Genomic DNA, 25609 nt, shown 5'->3' with positions numbered 1-25609 from the left:
GCGATGATGCGATGCGGTGATATTTATAGCGCTGCGCCGTTCGCGGGGATTTTGAAGTCCGCAGCACCGCAAATTGCACCGTGCAAAAGAATCACAAGGCGCCATAACGTTGGATTGCATTTTCGCCCTAGCTTTTGTTAAAGTATAATTTATTATCTATACAACAGGCAGTGTTGTTTTCCTGCTCTCAAGTCTCTTATTATGCCTTTAATTGTATCCTTGAATCATATATATTATTTCATTATAATAGATGATTTTGACACAACTGATATTATTTATAAAAGTAGAATCGACTATGTAAGTTTACCCAATACACGTATAGTGATTTAATAAAGATCTCTTATATTATAACCTAAGGGATGTATTTAATATGTATAACATAGATAAATAAAATATCTGATTAATTCCCATAACAGTCTTTATTGTCCTTACTCTAATCCTAAGTAGTTATTAAGCTAGGTACAATATTTACACAGTTTAAATATTTCATATATTTCCATAACTACACATATATACATAAAGTTCATTATTTGTGTGTAAAGTGACTACGTCACATGATCACCTGGCAGTTGTTCCTTGATTATACATTTTTGGCTAGGCCATATGCAATTCGAGTTCATTTTCTACTGTTTACATGCTAATATTTCATAAAACAGCACAAGAACCTGAAAGATTTGTAAAAGAGTACTTCAAAATAAACACCTTAAAAATCTATCTTACAAAAGATAGCTTCGTCTTATTCTTAAAAATGTGTAAACACTACCCGCCCGAAAATACAACATGTAACTTCAACTATTTTATTCGAATTTATAGTAATAAATATGGGTGATGTTACTAATTTTTTTTTTTTACAACCGTCGATGCAAAAGAGTCATATTTTAAGGTTTATCCAATGAAAATGTCAAGATTTTTTAGGAACATAAATTATGATAAAGACACAAGTCAGCTCATACTAAAAGTCCGGCAAACGATCGAAATCACCATTCCTTTTGTGAAGAGACTGAAGCTTCCAATTTTTTTTATATCAGTGATATACTTGGATTGCAGTCACTACTATCTGGTGAACTCAGTGTTTGATTGCACCTTTGTTAAAATTTCCAAATAGATATCAATATATTTGGTCCGAAATTGTTGATCACATAAAAAACTTAATCATGTTTATAAAAGGTTATTCATTAAGTCCACATATACTTCGAGCGGGTTGTAATGTCGCGTCAAAAATAAAGGTTTTCTATGAAAACTGGATAAGGAATGTAAATTATGTAGTTAAATTAGCCTTTTAAAAAGGAATCAGCTTCGTGCATTAATTAAAAATGAAATTAAATGCCAAGTCAATTTAAACAATTTTAAATCCATTCAAACTCGTATTTTTTGCGCATATAAGGTACATTTTTTGTTATTCGTCATTACAATTGTTTGGAAGCAATCAAATAATACTTGTAACAAAGCATAAAAAAAAGGATTTTGGGAAATATATTAATTCTAATTTAGGAAATATAGCAAAAGCCTTGTTATTTTCATAATAAGTAATTGAATCTATGCTGTGCAAAACAGCTTCTAAAAGTATAGAATGTAATAATTTTAGAAAGCGGAAGATACATGTAATTTTTTATTTTATTAAATTTAGCATTCACTGAACATCGAGGTCAAACATGGCACAAGTGTCTTATGACACTCAAGTTTATTTCAATCGTAACCACAATCACACTTTCCGTTCGAACCACCGGCTTCAAGGGGTCTACGAGGTGCAGGCCCTGGGGTTGGAGAGTAGTCTTGGGCGTAATAGTTCGCGACTGGGATCGCTCAATCTAGTTCGCGTTCTGCTTACCGAACAGTGGGGAATTGAAGAACAGATGAAGTAAAAGGGCGAAAGATCTGCTTTTTTGAATCAATTTGTAGATTTTAATTTTGTAGATTAGTTATGCCATAAGACTGATAAGAATAAGGAATGCATGAATTAAAATGTTTGTGCGCAACAGGATACACCTATTGATTCATATAAAGTATTCATGAAATATGACGACATTCGTTCGGTTTAAGTCATTTTTTACTAGTTCAGTTAGGAGCTAAGGAACTATGGACGGGGAAATCCAGGATCTAGTTCGCGTAGTTCATCGCTCTTCTGTACTAGTTCGTTCGCGAACTAGACAAGACTATTGTAGAGCGTGCCGATGATGTCGGGCATGGGCACGTCGGCGGCGCGCGGACCGCCGGCTTCGAGGCAATTCGGGGGGGGGCTACGAGGTGCGGGGCCCGGGGTTGGAGAGCGTGCCGATGATGTTGTTGGGCATGGGCACGTCGGCGGGCGCGGCGGCGGCGCGGCGGGCGAGCGAGCGCGGCGCGGCGGGCGGCTCGGGCTCGGGCGGCGCCACCAGCTGGTAGCACACGGCCGACGCGTGGCCCGAGCGCGCCGACGACAGCGCCGTGCCCGCGCGCCACGTGTTGCTGCTCGGCTCGTACACCTCCACCAGGTCCAGGAACGACGTGCCGTCGTACCCGCCTTGCAATCGACGACAATAATATTATATAATAAAATAATAACTTTGGAGACACAAAAATTGTAAGTACATTTCAAAAGTTTGAAGCTTATGGTTCCTGAGTTAGTTGAAACTGTGTTTCAGGAACCAGCGTCTTCTCCCGTTACATAAACGAACATTGAAACGAAAATAACTTAAATATGTTTGTGTGTATATATGTGCAAGAGCATGTGTGTGTGCGTCCGTGTGAGAGTGTATGTGTATAATCACTTTCAAAAACTTATTACGTACAACAATATTTAATTCGTTGTTATAATAAACAAACGTAATATTCCTATATTTTCAATATGGCATAGTAATTCATTTATCCTGTGATGTCTTTATATTAAACCATTATCTGCAAGTGAATATCACACAAGGGGACTAAGTGATTTAATATTAAAAATAAGCAGCGTTGCCTATTTCCAGTCAAGTGAGTAGTTGAAAGTGGTAGAACCCTTTGTGGTCCGACTCCGGCGGCACCACCGCCTCACCTATTTCTGCCTCATAAGAATAGTTTTAAACGCTGCGTGTTTTGGTTTGAACGGTGTAGTAAGGAAGACGTGCTTTTCCAAGGCTTTCCAGCTTAGTCCTCAGGAGTAGCCGTGCATCTGTGACCGAATTCAGGTAGAAATATCTAATCTTATTGGGGTTGATTATAGATGGCTGTGGGCGGCAGAAGCCAATTTCCATCAGGTGGATTGCATGCTCGTCTCCTATATTATAAAAAAAAAGTAATGAGGATGGTCAAAATTGTATTTTTAAGAAACATTTTGTCCAACCCTGACAGAGTATAGGATAGTGTCTGGTACTCACCCATAGCGTACAGTTTGTTGTCGAGCACGGTGAGCGAGAGAGCGGATCGCGCGACGCGGACGGGCGCCACGACCTCCCAGGTGTCGCGCTCGGTGTCGTAGCGCTCCACCGACGCCAGCTGCTGCGCGCCGTCGTACCCGCCCACCACGTAGATGTACTGGTTTAGTGCCGCCACGCCTGGATACCAGGGACATTACATAAAATTTTTGGAATCAAGTTCCTTATCGCGCGTTTCAAAGGGGGGCTAGACGCAAAAAATTAAGACCAAAAGTAACGACACTTTTTGCTATAGTTGTAAGCCATGCGGCGTGCGCATGATTCTCTGCCTTTCTCTCTTTCTCTCTCTCTCATAGAAAGCAAAACAGTTATTTTCGTTTCGTCTTTCTATTTCGCATTGAACAGTGTGGTGTCGCGATGATTATTTTTGTTAAGTACAGTTGTATACAGGTTTTTTGTACAAAATAAATATTTATTATTATTATTTTTAATAATAATTGTTACAATTCCTTCACTAATTAATCGAAAGGAACTTCGTTCCATCCGGGTGTCCCTTGACACCTCTCATCTTTTTGGATAATGCTTACATAAATAATAATGTTGAGATAACAAGAGTTACTATAACGTGCAACACGTGTTACAACCTGTCGCCACATCAGTCCTCCTAATAAACCTAAGTTACCAATTGCGGAAAAATCCGACTGCAATCAATAACTGCCGATCACAGCGCTGACACAATTATAAATATAAAAATTATATCGCATTTCAACCGCGTGTTGCAACCTGGCGCCACATGTCCACGGGCGGCAGTAACCACTTACCATCAGGTGGACTGTACTTGCAACTGCACCTATATTATAAAAAAATAAAATAAAAAACTAGTGTTGGTACTGACCGGCGCCGCTGCGCGCCACGTGCATGGGCGCGACCTCGCTCCAGCGGTTGTTCTCGGGGTGGTAGCACTCCACGGTGTTGATGCGGCGCGCGCCGTCGAAGCCGCCCACGGCGTACAGCAGGCGGTTGACGACGGCCACGCCCACGCCGAGCCGCGCGCTGCCCATCGCCGCCGCGTACGTCCACGCGTCCTTCTCGGGGTCGTAGCTGGGACACACGGACATACGGTTCAACGTTGCAATTGGACATTCCATCAGTGAATAATGCCCCAAAGTTATTATTATGGACCATACATTAGTAAAGATTCTAACAAGAAAATGTAACCAATTTTGGCCATTGAAATTGTCACTCTCATCTATTTTCGTGTTGGAAAAATATTTAAAAAATGTAGTCTTTAGATCATTTACGAATGAAACGATATTTCTCTGCACCTTTACTTCGATTTCGTGTTTTTGCACGTCTTAACTGCGCATGTCGGCATTGTTCCGCGTAAATAACAATATGACAGCCATTAAACCATTAGCCGTTTAAACCATTTAATGGCACAGCCGTAATTGAAGGAAGCAACAATTGAACACAGCCGTTTAAGCCATTTAATGGCTTCCTTCAATTACAAGGTGGTGAGATATCTATACTTATCTATGTTATGGACTCGTGAATTTCGGCCAGTATCCTTTTGTCCATATTAGATTTAATTTCTTATAGAGGATTATTTACTTATTCAAGTGTATACTCAACACGAATGAGATAAAGAATTTCTATTAAAATGATTTTGACATTTTATTTTTATTAATTTTATCACACTTACCATTCTACAGACTTATGATATTCAGATCCTGCGGAACCACCGACTGCATACAGTAATCCATCCATAACTGCTACGCCTACCTGAAGACGGTTAGAATACCTAATAAATTATAAAAACTGCACTTTCTTAAGCATATCGTGGTGATAAGTATTGCTGTATGTATTGCACTAATATTTCTAGTAAATTAGAATTTAAAACACTTATAGACAACTCATATTTCGGAACACAACTGTGAATTTATATTTGTTTAAAAGAACTACTGAGATTCGCAACTCACTTCCTTTACAAAAGACAAAGTAACCACAGTGACAATTAAGCAATCAAATTTAACTTTATTAAAGTTTAGTAAGTTCAAATGGGGACTAGTGCTTCCACAGCTCTAAAAAAGGTAATCGGAGCTAGTCGATATGCGTCGATGAAGGTGGTAGAACCCTTTGTGACTCTTCGACTTAGGCGGCACAACCACCACCACGTCAATTTCAGCCTAATAACAGCAGTGTTAAGCGTTGCTGTGTTCCGTTTTGAAGGGTGTGGTATGGGAGACATACTTTTCCGAGGCATTCCAGCTTAGTCCTCCGGGGTAGCGGCGCATCTGTGGCCGACCTCAGGTAGGAATATAGAATCCTATCTGAGGTTGATTACAGATGTCCATGGGCGGCAGCAGCCACTTACCATCAGGTGGTCTGTATGCTCGTCTGCTACTTCTATATCAAAATGTGTGTGTGTACGGACCCTGTGCCTCGGCGTGGACATGGGGCTGCAGGGGCGCCAGTGCTCGGTGGCGGGGTTGTACACGTCCACCCAGTCGCTGTCGTACGACGAGCCCGGCGACGTGTTCCGCCCGCCCACCGCGTAGAACATACCCTGCACACGGACCAATCATGCTACTGAAGTACGGACCTATATAATACTATTTTATTTAATGAAAACTGGGAACGTGCATCATCAGTCAGTTAATTGCCATCTGTACACCTTCTCGAATAGGACAGGAGGCCTATAAGTGAGGTCGAGCATAGAAAGTCAGCAAACATTAACTAATGAAAATGAGCCTGTTATACGAAACCTGCCTTGGCCAGAGCCTATATTATATACTAGCTGTGCCCCGCGGTTTCACCCGCGTTAAAAAGAAACAGGGGCATAGATAGTTCTAAAATATAAGTAGCCTAAGTTACTCCTGATTACATCAGCTACCTGCCAGTAAAAGTCCCGTCAAAATCGGTCCACCCATTTCAGAGATTAACCAGGATTAACCAGAACTAACCAGGACCAATAAAGATACTCACAATAATAATATACAACAATGCAATCGTGAAGATAGTCTAACCTTTAGAAACGCAGCCCCCAACCCAGACCTCGGTACCGTGAGCCTGGGCAGCGTGGTCCAGCAGTTGTCGTCGAGATTAAACGCCTCGAACAGATCTATGGAGTGCCTGAAGTAGCCGCCCGCCACGTATATGATACGGGGCGTGTTCGGCCGCCTCTCTTTCACTACCGGCTTCTTGTGTAACGTCAGATCCTGCCAACATATATTTTTGATATGTATTATGTAAGTACAATTTTAATATCACTATTAGCTTTTATAGCACTTAAACTTATTATAGTAAATGCTTCGACTGGTAGGACAAGGTAATTCAATTTTCATGGTGAGAGTAGCAATTTTCTACTTTCACGCCAGTTGACGTATAATCCATTCGATGATAAATGAAAAATGCAGCCAACCACAAAATCCGTTGATTCTTACGAAGTCACAGTCGAATTCGCGTTGATTTTGCTACTTAACATGGTACTACAGTTTCTTGTTTTTCTTATTTAAAAATAAGTTATCTTTATTGAGGAACAAATAAGTATGTTTGCGGAGCAATGCTGTATCTCGTGCGCGCAGGCCTATAACATTTTATACGTATGGTTTGAAAATATGCATATGTTTATAATGCATATGTTTATATTATTAAATAATATTAACCCAAAAGGATGTCGGAAAATCAAATACGAGTGCGGTGGTACTTATTGAACCTAAGAAATTTTAAGATTGACTAAGAGGTAATAAATCAGTACTAAATGAGTGACGTCAAATTATAGTCGTAATGTTTATTGACGCATATTAATATGAAGTATTATTGAATCACCATTACACTGAAACGGAACTTACGTAATGTCAATCGTTTATTGACATGATTGGAATAACAAATTAGTAATAAAAGGACTTAATTAATTTTCGGATTAACAGTCTTTGTACCTTGCGTTTCGTAATTCGTGTCATCGGTTATGATGACGAAAAACAACCGTCAAAATATGTCAAGTACAACAGATGATACACGTAATAATACATTAAACGCAAAAATATTGAGAACAAAAGACTTACCTTAAATATCTTAGCTAAATATTCTCTACAGGCGGGGACTTTCTTGAGCACGGCGCACGTGCTCATCTGCTCCTTGAGGAAGCTCGGCGTGAGGTACTGGCAGCGCACGGCCTGCAGGATGTGCTCCATGCGCGGGTGCCGCCGGTCCTCGTCGTACTTCACCTGCGAACGTACAAAACATATATTCACTCATAGATAAGTATACATATCTCACCGCCTTGTAATTGAAGGAAGCCATTAAAAGGCTTAAACGGCTGACAGTTCTGTCAGCCGTTTAATGGCTGTCATGGTGTAATTTACGCGGAACTATGTCGACATGCGCAGTTAAGTGCTGCAAAAACATATAATCGAAGAAAAGTGCTTAGAAATATCGTTGCGTTCGTAAACGATCCAAAAACTACACATTAATATTTTTAAAACACGAACTTAGATGACAAAGATAATTTCAATTGTCAAAACTGGTTACATTTTCTTGTAAGGCGTGAGTAATCTTTACTAATCTATGTATTCACTTATTTATTTATTGGAGTGAGAACGTATCGTAACTTAATGTTAGGCGCGTTGGGCGATTTTTCGAGGAAAAAATGTTATAGATTCGCGACACGCTAATGTGAGTCTTTGTCCTCAAGGGCAACGCATCGGTGTCACTCCTTGGGTAGGATGTCAATGATCACCTACCATCTGAGACTGCATATTCCTTTGCTTCTTCGAAATATAGCGTGTAGTATGTTGTTTCAAGCAACATATTTCCTTCAATTAGTAGCGGTAATAATCTTAGGTAGGTACTCAACTTGTACCTAAGTATACCCTCCAAATGTATCTGTATCTCCTCCAAATGATGGAATTAATAACAATTTAAAGGACTTAACCAACAGCTTAACTAAGGCCCATGAACTTCTCACCTCTAGTAAAGGAATTTGAGTTTAAGTTAATAATTCTTAATGTCAATAAACTGATAAAAATGTAACACCGATTTAGACCGGAGTTCCTCAAGGGCACTCGATTACGAGATAACAGATTATATACGAAATAAAGAAATGGTTATTCATGACGTACATTAATAGGCAAGTAATCAATGCAAATGATCATAATTTTATTGGCTACGAGTTGTTTGTCACGTACTGCAACTATGTGCACAAAATCTACGGATTTTTAATGTTTTAATGATAATACTAAGTATTTTTATCATAAATAATTAGGTAAGATGACTTTACATTACATAATTGTTACGTCAAAATTTATGATTAGCTTTAAAAACAAGAAAACAGAAAACAATGTACTCGTATATATATTTTTGGTATTGGTACTACACACACACATACTGATACAATATAATTCGTCAAGTGGAATATCAAATTCAATATAGATTTGCAAAATGATTGTGCAAAAGTTTTATCAGTAATGAAATGTACTGAAAGTCCAATAAAGAAAAGACAACAATTTTGCCAGTCATTTGCAAAACATTATCGCAATCTTTTTATTTTGTAGAATCATTCAATCATTAATTATTTTGTATCATATTGAGATATCCTATAATGATATATTTAGTTTTCCTCTATTACGATATCTCGACGAAGCTAAATTAGATATTGGAGATTATTAGAGAACTAAACTAAATCAAACCTAATCGTGTTAATATGGATTGTTGAGGGGATTTCCCTATTTTAAATAAAGACAAAATATGAAGCACAAATAGTTTGAATGATATCGTATATATATTTAAACTTGTACCGAGAACTTAAACTTAAAAAGTTTAATCTTGAATAATTTAAGCTATTTTTGTTAACATATAAAAAAATCACAAACTTTAAAGAAGTCATTACATTAAAGTGTTGCAAAACTTTTATAACGGTCCTATTGAGGTAGCAACAAGATTTAATTGCCAGCGAGTCATTCACTATGTTTTCTTTCTGAAAGCCGTTTCCTTGCACACGGATGACGCGTTTACCTTTGGATTGTGAAAATTTGCTATTCATTCATGCGAAGCAATTTTAATACGTAAGTACTCACTATGGGATTAATGTTAAATTACTCATTCAACTTATTTTCTCTTTTCCTCAACAAAAACAAAGTTGCAATTGGTGGACATAATATATCGGTGTTTTATTTATATAGCATATTATAAAAGTATAATGTTTTATTTATATATCACATTCTTATTGTAATGCAATAAAGTATGCCATAAAAACAAGTTTCACTACGCAATAGCTGACGGCCGCATACAATATTATTGCTCTAAATCATGAGGTGATATTTAACATAGATTTGAGGTATTGAAATGTAAATGATGTGTGGTCTAAAAAAGGTACTGGTCAGTTAACAGTAGTAAATTTAATAACTGCAATATATAATTACAATACGTCTTGTTACTCTCAATCACAAATAACTTTTTTTCCGTATTAAGGCTTCAGGATCCATATTCAGAAGACTAGAGTAAATTTATCTAAATTATAACATTATTTTATTTATTTAAATTTGTTTTGCAGCGCCTCGCGATTGGGGATTAAGTACGTGTAACTTATGTAAGTCATATTTGCTGTGTCATTTATTTGAACGAGTTTATTATTATAATTTTTACACCGTTAATTCCGACTAAATTTTATGATTGTAATTGTTGCAAGGCAACCTATACATATTAAACACTTTTATTATGACCAACACTTTTTTGAAAGCCATCGTTATCTACAGAATTGTAATAAACACGTGTTTAGTAGGTACAATATAAAAGCAATATGGCTTTTCTAAAATTCTGCATTCCTTAATGATTTTGTAAACAAAGCATAGCCTACAACATAGTATATAAGCTATTGAAATGCTTAGGAGGGTAATACGTCATGCTTCTTGTCGATATCTTATGTCGGTATTAAACATGACAAACGTATGGACAGTGTAGCAAATTACTCATAAAGAAAATGTTAAAATCCGCGAAGTACCAGAACCAAGAATCGCATGTCATGTTATGACTCATTGAATGGCCAAAAATGAGGAATTTGAAGTGTGTTATGTAAGATTAAAAATCTTTTATTCATGCCCAAATTAAGCACTTGTGCGTATACGATCGAGAATGTTATCGCACGGATATGTCAACAATTTTCTTGCTTTGTCATCATTCCCACCTTGTGTGACAAGTTATTTCTATTTAAAAGTTGAATTAGGTATTCACTGATAAAAATTATCAGCCGACATAACAAACGTAGGATAGGTACTTTTCACTAGGTGAACTCGATCTCTAAATAAAATTAATTTGCTCCTTATTGGTAGTGGTCAGGTAGTTTGTGTTACTTCATTATCTATTTTTACCACGCTTCTATTAGCTTGACCTGTATGTATGTATGTAACGGAATCTTTGAACTCGATTCTTACCCACTTTGAACGGTCCGATTAATTTAAAATTTTGAACAATTATCAAGAGCCGATGACGATACACGTTTTTAATAATTTTATCCCATTCTCTTCATCAGGATCATCATGAATCAGGATTGACGATTTTCTTTGTGCGATTTAGGCGTGGTTTTTAGTTTTTAAACTATAATTATTTTAGACATATAAATATATATTTTTGTTAAAAAAATAGTACACTATTATGATGCATATAGTATGTATAGTAATATTAGTGTTTTGTAAAATATAGTGTCACTGATTGATAATTTTAATCTGTATAGGTAAACATAATTAGGCTTATAATATGGAAAAAATCAAAGGTGTGATAAGTAATCCATGCAAATAATATATTAACTTAAACCTAAAATGTAATATATAAGAGGTTGTAAGGTGGTAGGACCTAGTGTAGTTCGAAGGAGAGGTACCAACGTAAACCCTATTTTTAGCGTAAAGCAGTTCTGGTTCTGGTTTGTTTCGGGGAAAGGATATTGTTGCCGGCTGGCTTACATTAATGAAGAGAACATCTTAGTCCACTTCGACTAGAAGGAAACCCCTGTCCGAAATATTAATTGGTTACAGATGCCCGTTGGCGGGAAAGATCACCTAACATCAGATGAATTGCATGCTCCTTTGCAACTTCTACTTTAATGTTATAAAAAAAGTTTCTTACCCAACTAAGTACTGCATTATACACCTCTCTCTCTTCCCTGACATTTAATTCATCCTTTCGGACTAATGAAATTAGTTCAGCTGCCGTCAACTGCAGGAATTCTTCCTCTTGACACACCTGAAAATTATAAAATTTATTATTGATTCGAAAATAAAACAATATTATATTGTACTGTTACATCTTCAAATCGTATTCGAAAACTTTCGACGATGTTTAACGATCACGTTTAATACGCACTCAGTGTGAATATTTTACTGGTCTAGGGAGAGACTGAGCGCTCTTCAGGAAAATACGCGATCCATACAATTTTGGAGACAAGTTATGAATGAGTAAAAAGTAAGATTGTTTATTTTCAACAATTTAACCAATATTAGCGTTCGATGCAGATATAGAGGCCTTTAGAAAAACAACTGCTATTACAATAAATATTTAGAATTACTGCTTTTAATATACGTAGAGTTTATTTATAGTAAAGTATTAACAAACGTACGTATTCGACCGACTACGGTTAATGCTTAGCAAAATAGCGACAGGGAATTTAATTTTACTGTAATATTAACACAGCAACCGTTTAGTAAACTGATATCGTACACTCAGAATAATAATAAACAGACGATGACTTGCAACTGTGAGACCCGGCGGCGGTACGAAGGTAACCGTATAGATAGAGATAACAGGTTCCCTTTATCCTTCACGGGGTCCAATTGACTCCACGCCATATGCTAAAGGGGTTAAAGTTGAAAATTCCTAGTGCTAAGGAAAACGAAGTAATGTATTTCTGACCATTACAATGAGGATCTATTTTTCCTCACAATTTTAGAATTTGTACTGTATTAAATATTGCGTTTAATTTAAATTGAACCGTTAGTACTTCATGAAATAATGAAAAATTTCTAGTGGAAAGCATGCACTAACAAGTCTAGGGGAAAACCAAATCGCAATGTTATGACACTTATAACGGGAATAACGCAAAGGCTATAAAGCTGCTTATGTGTCGTCATTGTGAACTAGATCCACTTGAGGACTTGAAAGGAAAATAATTATGTACTTTATGATTGACAAGATAGCTTAAATCTCAGTAATTGCTCAGTTCAGGAACTTTTAATGATTTACAAATTGCTGCATTGGCCGCTTACTATAATTACTGCGACAATAAGTATTTATAGTAAGTAAGTAAATACTAAGTATTTATAGAATTGGTCACTTATTTTAAAAAAAATATTTAATAATAAAATATTTTAATAATAAAAATATTTTAAAAAATATAGCCTATGTTTGTCGATCACTTAACCAATTCAAAATATGTCATAAGTTAACATTTTTAAAGCCGCTTGGGCTGCAGTGCGTATCGAAAAATGAAACATACGTACTCGCCCAAAAACTTTACCTTCCGTAGTCCGTTAAAAACAAATATTATCGTAACGTTATATTTATGGTTTCTGGGTTATAAAAGTCCGATAACAACTTAAGTAGAATGTCCATCAGAGATGTGTGAAGGAAGCAGTGATCCAGGAAAAAATACACCGTTATATTCGATGAATTTTCCTATAATTACACAAGTACAAATAGTTCAACCGAATGAGATTCTATTAAATATAAACGGTCATATACCGTGGATGCCTAGTAACCCGGCTCTGGGTGGCATTAATTTCACATGATCTAGTTTAAAACTTTCAATTGGATTATTGTTTTACTGTTACGCACTGACCTATAAACAAAAGCAGTTTGAACCCGAGCTTGAATTAAAAGTAATATAGAGCGGAATAGTGTTCCATTGAGAGATCAGTTGTCAATATCTGTTAAGACATTAGTTGTCTATTCCCCTAGAAACGGATCAAATATATGTTAATAATATTGTTTCATTTTAAATAATGTACATTAAGTGAAACTAAGAAATAGATGTATTGGTTTAAATTGATTTGATAAAAGTCTGAATGTGAGAATTTGGTCTTGTCTGGTGTTGATTGCAGATGTCCATGGGAGGCAGTACCAACTGAATATTAATTGGATGGAAAAGGTGGTAGAACCCTTTGTGGTCCGACTCCAGTGGCACCACCGCCACACCTATTTCTGCCTCATAACAGCACTGTTAGGCGCTGATCTGTTCCGTTTTGAAGGGTGTAGGTAAGGGAGACATACTTTTCCGAGGCGTTCCAGCTTAGTCCTCAGGGATAGCGGCGCATCTGTGGCCGAACTTCAGATAGGAATATCTAATCCTATCTGGGGTTGATTATGGATGTCCATGGGCGGCAGTAGCCACTTACCATCAGGTGAACTGCATGCTTGTCTGCTACTCCTATATTGTAAAAAAAAATGTTCGTCTACTACTTCTATCTTATATATAAAATTCTCGTGTCACAATACTCCTCCGAAACGGCTTTACCGATTTTCACTAAATTTTATATGCATATTCAGTAGGTTGAGAGTCGGCTGCTATCTATTTTTCATGCCCGTAAGTGATAAGGGTTGTTCGCCCTTAACATTTTATAATTTATATGGCAACAACGTTTGCCGGGTCAGCTAGTATTATATATACATAAAAAAACCTGCGTGAAGTTCCTCTCGATGAACTGATTAGCCTTCTTCTTGAGTTCCGCACAGCCGTGCTGCTCCGCGAAGTTGGCGATGCCGATCGCGTTGGACGGGTCCAGCTGCTGCTCGAGGAACGCGCAGCACGCGTCTATCACGTTCGAGATCTGACACACACAACTACGATATATGTCGCTTGCCCTCTGCCTTCAAGTATATCACACTAGAATAGGTCTGGAGGGTTTGTCCCTGTAGTTCCGGGACCAGGGCTACGTTATCGGGTATACGGTACGGAAAATTAACTTTTTAAGCAAAATATGACAATTTCAGTTGGTTTTATACAATGGATAAGCGACAAATTAATAAGGGTTTAAGTTTGTTCAACTGTGTATGACAGAATATTTTACTGTTATAAGGAGGAAATGAAACTTTCCTGAACAATACGATGGTTTTTTTAAAGATGGTGGTAGGCCCCCAGAAATAACCATTTAACCGTTTTAGGTGATAGCCATAGATAAGTATCTATAGATATCTCACCACCTTGTAATTGAAGGAAGCCATTAAATGGCTTAAACGTCTGACAATTCTGTCAGCCATTTAATGGCTGTCATGGTGTAATTTACGCGGAACAATGCCGATGTGTGCAGTTAAGTGGTACAAAAACACGAAATCGAAGAAAACGGTGAAACATCGTTTCATTCGTAAATTATCTAAAAACTACATTTTTTAACATTTTTCAAACAAGTGACAGTGACAATTCAAAAGTCACACAATCACAAGTGAAATAGATGACAGTGACAATTTCAATTGTCAAAACTGGTTACAATTTCTTGTTAGGAGTGAGTAATCTTTACTAACCTATGGTGATAGCCTAAAAATGGCACACTTTTGTGAAGAATTTCGTGATGCATAAAGGTGTGAAAAGTATTTAAACATTTAGAGAATAAAGATAAGATGGAAAAAAGTCTTGAATATTGTTATGTAGTTACATCATAACATTTTCTGTGGTTTATCTACAGACTCCACATGACTCCACTACAACTGTCCAATTGCTCTTAGTTTCAAAACAAACCAACCAACTATACACAAAAGCATCTAGTCTAAAAAAGATACATGGGAAATTGAAAGTAGTACATCAGATGATATTAGCTCGAGCAGTGGATTAAGCCTGAATTATGTCGTATCATGTAATAAAACCATGCAAACATTACACTGCTTGAGTGAATATCAAATATGGGATATAATTTAAGACTATAATACTGCAAATTGGGTTTATCTTAATTATGTTTCAAAAATGATGGTTATGATGTAATTTATCTAATCAAAATGCCTAACAAAGGTTGCGTTCTGTGGTTGCGTTGCTAGGCAATGTTAGATATTCTGACGTACATTTTCTTTGAACATTATTTTTGTGAAATACTAGATCCGTGGTCTATATGTTGTGAAGGACCTGTGAGCTGGACTCTATCGTCCACTAATTCTTGAGAATAAATGTGTAGCTTAGCATTTAAGTAGTGGTTAACCCGACAGTTAAAACTGCTGTTAAACTTTTTAACGACTATTTAATAACTCATAAATCGATAAAACGCAAAGAATCAAGTGATGACATAGCTTTTGAATGAAATCAAACATGTATCGTTCGTGGTTCGTTTAAGTAACCAGACGCACTAGCGGCATCGGCTTAAGCAACTCTTCAGTAGATAAAGCGACAAGATGGTGGATTTAGCAACAATTTCTCAAATGGGCTGCCTCAATATGGGATTTCAATGAAATACGAAGGGTTTATGAATACTACAATTATCTTGTCAAAATGCGACTTAAAATATAATATTCTTCATTCTCGAATTGCCACTCGATTTATAATACCTGCATACAGGTAATTTTAGAAATAACATATTCTTAAAAGTCATCCATACATTTATTCACCACAATACGTTGTACTCGGTTTTGCTTTTGCATTTAAGATGACGATCATTATTTTTTATGATACTAAACTTTTTCTCTATTTTGTGTAAATAAATAATGTAAAGTTAGTAAATGTAGGTACATTGGTATTTTGACAGCTTTAACTCGTTATTGAAAACTCACATTAAGGCAATAAAACGTTAAGATTAGTTTGATAGACAGTGTCGTGACGTGCGTGATGAGTATTTGTTTTTTATCAATATATCATCTGCATCGTCATATCAAATTACACGATATACATAAGTAGGTTTGTATTATCTAATATAATTGGCTTAGAGATATTGGCAATACAATCTACAAAGTTATAATAATCAAATTAATATTATCCATACAGATATTGTTACATAGCAAATTTAACATTCCTTTAAAGAAAGACGATATACAGACTGAAGGGCGGAGGGCATAGGTTTAAGAACAGGTTTTAGGGACCAACCCTAAGTATACAAAAAAATATAAAAATAAGCATATTACCTTTCATTTTTCTCAGGCATATTTAGAACAACAAAGTTATTAAATAATTGGGTGTACTTTTGCCAATAAAATAAATAGATTTTGTGGTGTTTTGAATTTATTGATTTTAAAACTTACACCAGATATTTAAGTAATTAATTTTTGCCAATCTATTCAATCACGCTTATATTATATCTTGCTAACATTTGCTCATATCAGAAAACCTCTTGCGATGTTCATTCCAAACGAAATTTGCAAAATCTTATTTATTTATAAGTTGTACCAACAAAATAAACACTATAAGATTGTATTGGAGGCAGCTATACAGTAATAATCTTGGTAAGTGTTACGTCGGTTATAGGTACAAACTACATGCAAAACATATTAAGAAAAATAATCAAATAACAATACAAAAATGATCATGATTATGAATTATTATATGAGTCTAATATGAGTCCGTAGAATCCTTAGCGAAAACTAAAATACCTGGAACATAGTGGCGGCGGGTAGGAGCTGGCAGACGGTGACCTCCGTGATGCGCACCTTGCCCGTGTACATGAAGTACACCAGCCACGCCATGGCCGACGGACACACGCCCTGCAGCCGCACCCGCGACATCTCGCTCTCCTTCAACCCGCTCGTGAACATCGCCTGGGGACACGCTAACAAGATTACACAACCATTTAACACGTGCTAGAAAGAAAAATATTGAGCTAATTACTTAGAATCTAAAAGTGATTTAAATGGAATTTTTCGTTTTTTTATTGTACCTATCGATTTGGATATTATTTTGATGTATCTTTAACGTTCTTTCTATATCGTTCGTTTTATATAATAATACAGGGTAGGTACGAAAGTTAAATTTTAATTTCAACCTGAAAAAGTTTTCCGTTAAGTATAAAGAAAATCTTTATCATCATGCTAGTCATGGAACATGTTTTTCCATCTCTGTATTCTGATGCCTTTTAGGTTTACAGAGTGTAAGAAATAAGAATAGTGGTTAACTATAGATTTTTTCAATTGTACTAGTTATCAATGTTTATGGACTGGAATATATATGGATCAACTTCCTAGCTGTTTTTATAACATCGAACGCACCTTGAAATATGGACTCCCCGCGGCTAGCACAACTTTGTGGACGTGAAACAGTTCGTTGCCAACTTCTAAAACGACATCTGTCAGCATGTGGTGAGATCTCATTGTGAAAAGCATCTGTAGACAACAAATAACATGTTATTGTTAAATAATCTGAATGCATTTTTATGGAGATATTTGTCTTGCAATGTACAATTGTAGGTACTATAACCAACCATGCAAGCATTACGGCTTCTTACCACATTGTATAGACTTGTATTGTAATCTGTAGGTTGGTTTGAGATAGAGCCTATACAGTCCTTTTCCCTTAATCAGGGGGTCCGGGGATTGAATTAAAGGCACATGCGTCAGACTTTTTTAATTTGCTTTAAAAATGAAGAAAGTAGCATAAAGAAACCCAATACAACTGAAAGTTCTTTAAAAAACCTTAAGGGTGGATGAAGATGTACATATTATAGGGTTTCTTTGACTTTGTTTTGTACTAATTACATCACTTAATTGCAAGCTTTTATTTTATTTAAATGTCTCAATCCAATTAAATATTTTAATTATATACTTAATGAAATCAATATTTACGTAATTTGTACATAGCTGATAATAACAAGAATTTTTGGGGCGTAAACGGTATTGAAATTGTAAGTTTAATTAGAAACTGAATTAAATCGATTATCGAGATTCATTATAATATTATAATATCACTCATTTAGCTGAGTTCCAAAGACATGGAAAGTACCTAATACGTGTATAGCTTTGAGGAAATTACGTTATTTACGCCGATTACGTTCACAAGGTCGTGAATAATTTTCTTGTTTTAATTTTAACTTGCAGACTAGTAATGTTTTGTGACATAATAATAACAAAACTGTACCTATATTGAGGTGCATTTGTATTATTTAGAGACTTTTATGAGCAGGTTTAGGATATTAGGTTTCTTAATCGCTGAAAATATCTCTGGGAAGGGTTACAGGTTGGTTACAAGCAAGTGGTTACAAGCAATCATTACAGGTTTATTTTATTAAGGAAAAATCGTGAGTTATAAAGCTGACGCTATTTGTTTTAGGGAGACGAGAACAGCAATTGATATCGATACATACCTACCTACAATAATCCAATGTACAAAATATCTTGAACATTGGTTGTATAGCTGTGTTGTTGCTCACATAACTCTATTTACCGGCGCGCGTGTGTTGGTGTGTCGTTAACAAAAATTTGCTGCGTCATGCCAACTTGCTATATCGCTCCGACGTGATAAGTACGTCAGAGGTTACGAAGTTTATACAATTTCAAATTTCAATCATATTATTATTAGCTGTAGAATAATTGCGCTTGTTTGTTGGTACAATTTGCATCACGAAAATCGGTCAACAGCCGTTGAACTCACGTATCGCCATTATCTGAGATTTGAAAGGATGTAGAGGTACGCTGAGCATAAATTATACTATTGAATTAGATAAAAAAAGCACAGGGCCAAGTATTATTTTGTACATACATGTACTAAATTACATCAGAAATGCAAATGAATTATATCGTTACATACTGCCTCTATTAAAACTATAAAGATCAATTGCATTCAGTATTTGTCAATCTGAGACAGAGATTTATTGTTTTAAACTGGGTAAGACGGCTTCATGTCCTGATCAATTATGTAATTACCGCGATAAGCGGTATCACAACACATATGGACGTCCCCAGTACTTTGTACATTCCCTATAGGTCTATACCACTACCATATAGCATATTAAACGGATACTATTAAAAAACAAAACGCTATTTGTTTCTTTATTCGAACATTAGGCGAAACCAAATAATCCGCCATGACGTGACTTGAAGTTCAATTATTATTCAGTACCATAGAATAACAATATTATTACTCTGAGTTCAGTACCTACCTCATAGACAATAATACGCATTTATTAAAATAGACAGTCTGATTTTCTGTGACTGTCTATTCGGGATATAGTTGGTCATCTTAGTAACAGTCGTCCTCAATAAGGATATTAATTCATGTGTTACAGTCATTGACCTACCAAACCAAGAACTCTGCGGTTAACAACGTCCGAATCAAAAGTGCTACAATTTGAATAAACTAAAAAATCCTGACTAGGTTTTTAGTATAGTTTTTAGAAAACCATGTGCATATAAAATAATTGGTCCCCCAAGTTGGGTCTTCCGCCGTATTGGATAAACAATAATGTCACTAAGCGAACCATGCATTGTCATCCAAACGTGTATGTAAAATTTCAGCTAATTCGATTGCGGTTAACTGGTTAAAATTGCGTTGTAAAATTTGACTCTGACATATGGAAGAATTTTACATAAAATCAAGATGCTTAACATGCTTTGGCTTTGATGGGTTACCCTAGTACTGTACCTGTACCTAGTACCCTATATATATTTTTTAAGAATTTAGTATTTAAACATTACATCAACTTTATTTAATTAACATTTTTGTGAAAGGTATGCATGCAGATCCAAGAACTTACATTAAGCTAAAATTACTACGTTGATAAGATAATAACTTTTAGTAATCTTGCAATTCTGATGAAAAAAATGCTGTTTAGACTGTGACCTGCTAAAATTAAGTTCTGTCATTCATAAACTACATCATCTTTGTTATTACTTACAACTGGGAAAGTAGATAATGTATATTATAATAAACATTGTGCTTAGTCATGCCGAAATATTTATTCAAAGTTGTACACTGGAACGCTGTAGGAAGCGAAAGTTGAAGGACAACTAACTTTAATAACATTTATAACAATAATATCTATTTTATCTATCAAGAGTCAAGACGTTTGGACGATGTAAATATCGGTAATTCGACCGTGACTGATATCAAATTTAACGAGGCAAGATGAAGTTAATACTTAAGGTATTCTATATCCAGACGCAAGGAAGTGCGTACGACAAATCCCGGGAATGGACGTAAAACTAGAGACGTACGCAATGTCAATACTACCTACATTAAACACTTCAGCGTGTTTTCCCTTCCGTCATAACTTCGTTATCGTAGCACTAAGAGGTATTATATTATAATAATACAGTAAGTGTAATAAAAATATAAGATTTAGTACTTGAAAGATAAACACGGTTTTCTGTGAGAGTTTATGGTCATCGCCCGTGTTCTTTGTACTAAAACTAAACGTAACGTACTTATGAAACCTGTCTTCATAATAATTCCACAACGTCGATCAACAATCTATTCCTGATCCTTGCTACACGGCTTAAATTGTTTAATCTGTTTCAAGATATCATTCATTTCACGTATTCCATACAACTTCATCAACTCGTAATTGAAGCAACGATCAAATATGCTAAAGGCATACCTAAAATATATTGGAGGCTCGTACCCAGCAAACAAACATAAAAATGATTTGTAGCAGAAAAAAAATATGGCGGGTCAAAATACCTTCATAAAGTCGGGTATGTAGTTCCCCGAACAGAAAGTCATGTCGCCGATGTCCTTGTTGCTGGCGCCCATTGAACTCTCCAGGATGACGTCACAATTCATGGGGGGCATATCGTCCAACAGGTTGCCATGCCTGATATCCTCGTCTGTCTCCATTTTTTCTGCGACAAAAAAGAAGTTCAATGTGATAAAATGATGTTGTATAGTAAGATCGGCAGGATAATAATGGTACAGCAGGTTTGGGCGATTTTTTTAAAGTGAGGGAAATTTACCAATGCTAACGAAGTCGCGTATTGTAGCTAGTACAAAAGTAGGTAGTCGTGGGACGGAGTACATAGGAAAAAGGCGCATTGTGGGTTTGAGACGCCCCCTTAAATTAGGTAAACTAAAACACAAACGTCTTTGCCTGCTCCACAGTACAAATATTATACCGTGTCTGCAATCAGCGGCCCAAGAATTTGTCAACGAAAAAGTAAACTATCTAGTCATGTGTGTTTTGCCACTATCTAAAACGTATCGCGGGCCAGATCCTAAGTTAAGACGAGCTTGAGGTTGCCCATGTGCGATGTAGTCTCGCGTCGTGATCATCTTGCAGACATATAGTCTGCATCCACATTGAGGCAACGCATCTGTGATCGACTTCATGTAGAACCACTGTTATAAATTATTATGGAATTGTATACAGATGTCCATTTAGTCAATGGGCGGCAGTGGCTATTTACCATTAGATGGATTGCATGCTCGTTTGTTACTTCAATGTTAAAAACAATATAAAAACTTGGTAAGTTTGTATTGTGTATACAATACAATATAACGTATCATATTTGCGATGAACAATGAACCTCAATGAAATACCATGGCTTTTCACATTCCAGGTATCATAAATATTAATACAATGATTAAGAATTAATTTTATGACTCTTTTTGAATAAATGTGTATAAAAATAGTGACACATAATAATTAAGGAACGAATTTGAATACAATAGGAACTTAATAGTATTGCAGTCGATCATTTGCTATAAAATGTCGATGTTTTGTTTTGCTATTTATAACCCATTGAAAGGTTACAATTTCTTGGACTGGGCTGACCACCTTAAACCGGATGAATGATTTAAAAAAAGGGATATTTTTTGTGTATTTTTATAGTATTTTTGTCAACTGATTAATTTTTATTGAGGTCCTATCAGTTCCTACGCAAAAATATTATATATTAAATAAAGGTTCACACTGGAGTCTTAACCCTCAACTTGAACTTGATCTAGAACTTCAATGCGCTAAAAAGGCGATTACCACTTTACCTTTAGTTAAGATAGCAAATGTCGATAACAACAAATTTTGTTGACGTTTTATCGTATGATAAATACGTAATGTTGGTAGAAGATACATTTTCCGTTAATAGCGCGTTTTTCCGGATACCATCTACTAAGTTTCTAAAGTACTCAAGGTCCATTTTAGGAAGTATTCGAGAAAGTACGGTACAATCACCTTGTTGATGAATATATTAGGGCACTGCGTGTTTTTGTAATGAACGTCGGCTTAAAATATATGGATCTATTATTCATATTAAAGGTACATTTCATCACGAATGCATTTGTCCTCATCGACTAGGATCGTATTTAGCTATTTATCGAGTGCGTGCGTGATGTTATGTGTATAATAGGTATTATAATAATTGTTTTCGGCGTTTTCTATAATATATTTACTAGTGGTCTTAAGTAAAGTGCGTTATCTAAACATCGCTAAACTAAACATCGAATTTAAAGGTTCAACATCGTTTCAATTGCGTAGGTTAGGAAAAGCTTTTGATAGATGATAAATATGCTACCTACAGGTAAATTAGCTAAAAATATTGTCCCGAGGTCAAACGATGAGTAGAAGACTCACTACTTCTACTCATCGTTTAAAATAATTTTATTTTCCTTTTGCGCTTTTGTGCAGGCCCGTATGAAGAATCATTTTATTTAGAAAATTCCATCTTAAATGGTTAAACACACGTTGGGTTTTTTGAAGTTATACTTCTTGAGGCGTGTGAGAAAAATGATGACAGATAATATGAGTGCATTTTTTGCAAATACATATATAAATATAATCGACATTATATATGGTTGGCTAGTAAATATTGGAAATTATTATTTTGAAAATGTTATGTTTTAGGTATAACACGTTACCACACGATACTATACAATGTAGGTAGGGTCGTAGCATTTCGTATCAGTAGGTATAGATGGAATAAAAAAAAATATGGTGTGCGTAATTATGATTATATAGAAAAATAGAATATTAAAAAAAATTGAAAAATAAAATACATTACCATTTTCACACCAGCCTAATGATTTACAAACGCCAAGCATAAACTTCATTTTAACACTAAATGTAACACTATTAATACTAAAAAGCTTTGGATTGAATACAGATAGATTTCTGTAATAACTCACACTTTTGGTTTTTTTAATATATAAAAAAAACCGTCTCTTCAAATAGTAACAAGACTATTGGAATAATTATCACAGTTAGCACTCATAACTTGAGTTTTATTGTAGTAAACTCATTTAATACTGTAGAAAAACGCTACGAACCATACGTGTTCGTTTCGATCGGCGTGCAACCGCGAACGCACTGACTGCCGTATCATGGTGTCGTAGCTTCGGTAGCGGTAAAGCCAGTGACTAAGCTAAATGTTTACAAAACACTTCTTCCACAACATTAAATTCTTGTTTGACAATAGCAGGAGTGATGTGATTTGGATTACCTTTCTTTACTAATCAGTTAAACGAATCACTTGGACTTATAATTATTAGTATCTATTATATTTTTTCTTTCGTTTTTAAACGCAAATAATTGAATGTAGGTGTTTTTATGTAATTAATTTAAAAGTTATTAAGATCTCAAATACTAGTTTAGAGTGTTATGAAAATGTGTACAGAAATTATATGATGAAGCCTGATATTCCCCAATAAAGAACCTCAAATAATTAAAAAAAACATATACAATAAATAATATTAGGCATATTTTAATTTTATTAGATCAAAATTAACAAAAATAAAATATGGCTAATAGATTAGGCATCTATTCTGCAGAAGAAAATTGTGTGAATACTGATAATGATAAATTGAATTGTAATATGACAGTATGAGATAAATTAATGAAAACAATGTAGAATGATCTCATGTTCAGTTACTATAAAAAAAATATTGGTCAAGTGTAAGTCAAGCTCGCACACTTGCGAGCACCAAAATTTCATATTTTTTTTTATTTTTAGTATTTGTTATTATAACAGTTGTTGAAGTAAATGCATTGTGAAAATTTTAACTGTCTACTTTTTACGGTTCAAAAGGTAAAGCGAAAAACGTCGAAAAATAGCACTTTCTTATATGCAGACTCGCATTCATTTTCAACTTTTTATATTTTTGCAGACAGTGGAGGCTTAGTAATAGGGTTCCGTTTCACATCTACAAATGGCTTAAAATCTTTTTGCTATCTTTGCAAGTAAATAATTTGTGATAGAAAGTAGTGTGCGTTCATTGCACTGGCTTATAGGAGGATTTACAAAAAAGGTACTTTGAGAAAAGATTTTAATTCCTCTAAGAGACTCCTTGATGTAGGAGTCGATCTTCAATTATGACATAACAAGTGTCACTTGTAGCTTGTGTGGTGGATGATCACATTCATTTTTATGTACAGTACAATATTGTCATGGTACACAGGCTTGGGCGCCGGCAGGAGGATGCAAGGGGGCGCATGTGCATCCTCCTGGCCGGAAAAGTGTATAGGGGAGTACATCTCTAAAATGTGTATTTATTAGCGAAAAAAAAAGTCTCAATCTTGACTATTCCCTGGCTTTCATGTAAAATGGTCCAAACTTTGAACATACTAAATTGATGTTTATTTCAATACTATCAGATAGTATTGGTGAAAAACAAATGTTATCAATTATAATTGAGTTCGAAGACAAAAAAGGTGTTACTGTTGAATGATTCGCGAATCTAATCTGTAAAATATGTCAATGGGAATGACCTAGGAAGTCTTTAACTTCATAGGTTTTTCGACTTCAGCCTTATTCATTTGTTTGGGCATGGCAAACTTCGATAATATTTGTTGATCAATGATGACAAATGACAAAGCAAGACGTGCAATCAATGATCATAATTTTGCATACATTTATCGACATTATCGACTTACCTTAAGTAGATTACAAATTTGTCTTCATATAACAATTATACAATTAAATAAACGGATAGCTTGTTTCTATTTGCACTTAGAAGCATTTTATAACGATAAATGTTGAAACATTTGTATCACTTTCAAATAGGTCTTGTTTGTTTTAAAGCACAAAGTTGTTTATAAATATGTGACGCTAACAAAATTATAACATAAAATTAGGAGTTACTTTAAAGGTTTTACACCAGGAATGTTTAGTTGTTAACAAAATATGATATAATATGTATTCTACAAAGAAAACTATTTCACACGAACGAGCACTACAACATGACAGCGCTGCTCCATGCGCTATACGTGACATCAAGCGAATGAGTCAAAATGGCAGTTATCAGTCCATAGATAATATATTATTATCTTTATCAGACAATGCAGACAGATTGTTAATAGGCTAATTGACTTATAAGGAAATAAGACATCTCAGTGATTGTTTCATAAAGCTCGTGACCTGAACAATCTAACTATCTCGATATTTTTTAAGAAATGTGAAATGTACCACAT

At 35.4% G+C, this 25609-nt stretch overlaps 1 protein-coding gene across 4 annotated transcripts; it reads right to left on the bottom strand.

Moving 5' to 3' along the window:
- Positions 1–400: 400 nt before the first annotated feature.
- On the bottom strand, positions 401–25412 carry Keap1 (kelch like ECH associated protein 1). 4 transcript variants are annotated; one of them, XM_073084870.1, is made up of 13 exons: positions 25073–25412; positions 20893–21053; positions 17487–17600; positions 16875–17039; positions 13991–14140; positions 11445–11561; positions 7394–7555; positions 6356–6547; positions 5764–5895; positions 5032–5111; positions 4225–4430; positions 3333–3509; positions 401–2500 (listed from the first exon to the last, which is right to left on the bottom strand). In XM_073084870.1, the coding sequence occupies exons 2-13, from the start codon at positions 21046–21048 to the stop codon at positions 2238–2240; spliced, it is 1914 nt and encodes a 637-aa protein (XP_072940971.1). In that variant the 5' UTR covers positions 21049–21053; positions 25073–25412; the 3' UTR covers positions 401–2237. The 4 variants fall into 4 exon arrangements, with proteins under 4 accessions (XP_072940971.1, XP_072940970.1, XP_072940972.1 ...); XM_073084869.1 differs by lacking the exon at positions 25073–25412 and adding an exon at positions 23205–23520; XM_073084871.1 differs by lacking the exons at positions 13991–14140; positions 25073–25412 and adding an exon at positions 23205–23520.
- Between the last annotated feature and the right edge of the window lie 197 nt (positions 25413–25609).

Source organism: Epargyreus clarus, unplaced genomic scaffold, assembly GCF_041222505.1.
Source record: "Epargyreus clarus isolate Ecla_fem2 unplaced genomic scaffold, WU_Ecla_fem_2.2 ptg000021l, whole genome shotgun sequence".
In the NCBI taxonomy this organism is placed as follows: domain Eukaryota; kingdom Metazoa; phylum Arthropoda; class Insecta; order Lepidoptera; family Hesperiidae; genus Epargyreus; species Epargyreus clarus.
Note: the sequence above shows the minus strand (reverse complement) of the source record. Positions and strands in the feature narration are given on the sequence as shown.

Coding starts and splice junctions, on each gene's coding strand:
- Keap1 (XM_073084869.1), bottom strand. CDS start 23,253: ATGAAGTTTATGCTTGGCGTTTGTAAATCATTAGGCTGGTGTGAAAAT. Junction 17,040..17,486: donor CGGGGAGTCCATATTTCAAG/GTGCGTTCGATG, acceptor GCGTGTCCCCAG/GCGATGTTCACGAGCGGGTT. Junction 5,896..6,355: donor TGGGGGCTGCGTTTCTAAAG/GTTAGACTATCT, acceptor GTCCGTGTGCAG/GGTATGTTCTACGCGGTGGG.